Below are 1,891 nucleotides of genomic sequence, written 5' to 3' on the forward strand. Positions count from 1 at the left end.
TCAGCTCCACCTGATACCCACAGACGGTGACTCATCCTGCACAGGCCACCGCTCCATGCACTTGCTCATGCTCCTGGCTCCCTCCCACCCTGGGTGCTGCAGCCCTCGCTCCGGCTGCTCATCCAGCTCTTCTTCCCCTCTGTGCACCCCCCACCTCCTGTCTCATGGGTGACGGGGCTGGCCGGCACCAGTGGCCCTGCATGTGAGCAGGAAGGCAGGAGCAGAGGTTGCGGACAAGTGCCTCCTCGCCCGTCCCCCTCCATCTGTCTCTCCTGTGCCCAGGCGGGTGACGAATTGCTGCTGGTCTGGAGGGAGCAGGTGCAGGGACCTGGCAGCCGTTGTCACAATGCGTCACCACATGGAGAGCAATCAGGGCTGGCTGCAGAGCATAAATACACAGCGCTGCTCCAGGGAGCCCTGTCGGTCCCACCATGTCGCTCTGGGAGGAGATGCTCTGCCCCCGTGCGCTCCAGGGTAATGGCTCCAGGGACATCTTCCTCCATGTGGTGACCCCCGACCGCATCCCGCAGTTTACTATCCCCTCTCTGGACAACCACAAGAAGCAGAGGCGCTCAGGCAAGGGGAAGGGGCAGCTGGTGGGGACGGCTTGGAGGAGTGGCTGGGACTCAACAGCGGAGGATGAGCACGGTGTGCCTGGCTCTATGTCGTCCTGCTCCAACGCCGGGCTCGCTGCCGCTGCGCAGGCTATGCCAGACCCCAGTGCTCGGGCAGCTCTGTCCCTGCCCCATCTCCCTAAGGTCACCACCCCGTATGGCTTCGTCACCCTGGGGCAGAGCCCCCAGGTCACCAGTGAAGAGGCACTGTTTTTTCACTCGGGCTCAGGTTTCCCTCGAGAACCCGCTGCTGAGGTAGAGCCCAGCTGGCAGGAGGAGCCAGGATGCTGCAGGCACCCAGGGGTGCCTGTTGCTGGGGGAGGCGGCTGCTCCCGGACCAGGGGGGGGCTGAGGGACCACAAGCAGCCGAGTCCCCATGCCAGGAGTCACAAGGATGGTGGAGACAGCCAGGCCTACAGGACTCCAGCAGGGCTTCCCCTGCTCAGCAGATGTGCCAGCCCGCTCAGAGACATGCAAATAACGGATGTTCTGGAAAGCAAAGAGGCAGAGAAGAGAGAGACGAGGCTCCTGGGGGTGGGCTGTCAGAGGAGCAGCTCCAGCCTGGAGCTCCCCACTGGGACACCCAGGAAGAACTTGCTCCAGAGGATCCTCGGGAGGCACCTTGCCCACCCTCGGCAGCTCAAGCCTACAAATTTCACTCTCCACTGATCTTGCAAAGCAGCTCTGAGAAACAAAGATTCCCTACAGACTTGGGAAAGGGACGCGCTGGCCAGAGCCTCAGCCTGCCAGCAGCCGGGCTCAAACGGGAGGGCATCAGATGTGTCACTTCACCCGGAGGAAAAACACTGAAGTGGCATTGCCCTTGGCTGGGGCGCCAGGAGTGCTCTGCAGCAGGAGGCGCCGGGGGCTTCACGGGCTGGGGCAGCGTGCCCACCAGGCCAGAGGACAGCAGCAGCAGTGGCGGCAGCAGCGGCAGCAGCAGTGGTGCAGCTGCGTGGGGCAGGCTGGGGAGCAGAGGGGGCTGCAGGTTTGTAACTGTACAGCATCTGAATAAAAGTGAAAACATTCCAACTGACCAATGCACCTCTCCTTTTTTCTTTCCTGTGCCAGCAGCTGAGTATCAACAGGATATTTGGGTGCACCCCAGCACTCCCTCCTATTGTACCCCTGGTCTCAGCAGCTCCCACTGTTTATCTCCAGGTGAGAGCAGGTTCTTGATGGGCTTGAAACTGCTGAAATGCAGAGCAGGAGAGTGTCTGAGCCCTCCAGGACATGAGCTGCAGCAGGCTAGGAAAGAGAGATCACATCCACTTTAT

General features: G+C 61.4%; 1 protein-coding gene across 1 annotated transcript; it reads left to right on the forward strand.

Annotated features, from left to right (window-relative positions):
• The first annotated feature begins 310 nt into the window (after positions 1-310).
• On the forward strand, positions 311-1,636 carry LOC119146618 (C2 calcium-dependent domain-containing protein 4C-like). The gene has a single exon (XM_037384579.1). It carries the CDS (start codon positions 432-434, stop codon positions 1,281-1,283), a length of 852 nt encoding a protein of 283 aa, XP_037240476.1. The 5' UTR covers positions 311-431; the 3' UTR covers positions 1,284-1,636.
• Positions 1,637-1,891: the final 255 nt, after the last annotated feature.

The sequence above is a fragment of the Falco rusticolus genome, chromosome 4 (genome assembly GCF_015220075.1).
Source record: "Falco rusticolus isolate bFalRus1 chromosome 4, bFalRus1.pri, whole genome shotgun sequence".
In the NCBI taxonomy this organism is placed as follows: Eukaryota; Metazoa; Chordata; class Aves; order Falconiformes; family Falconidae; genus Falco; species Falco rusticolus.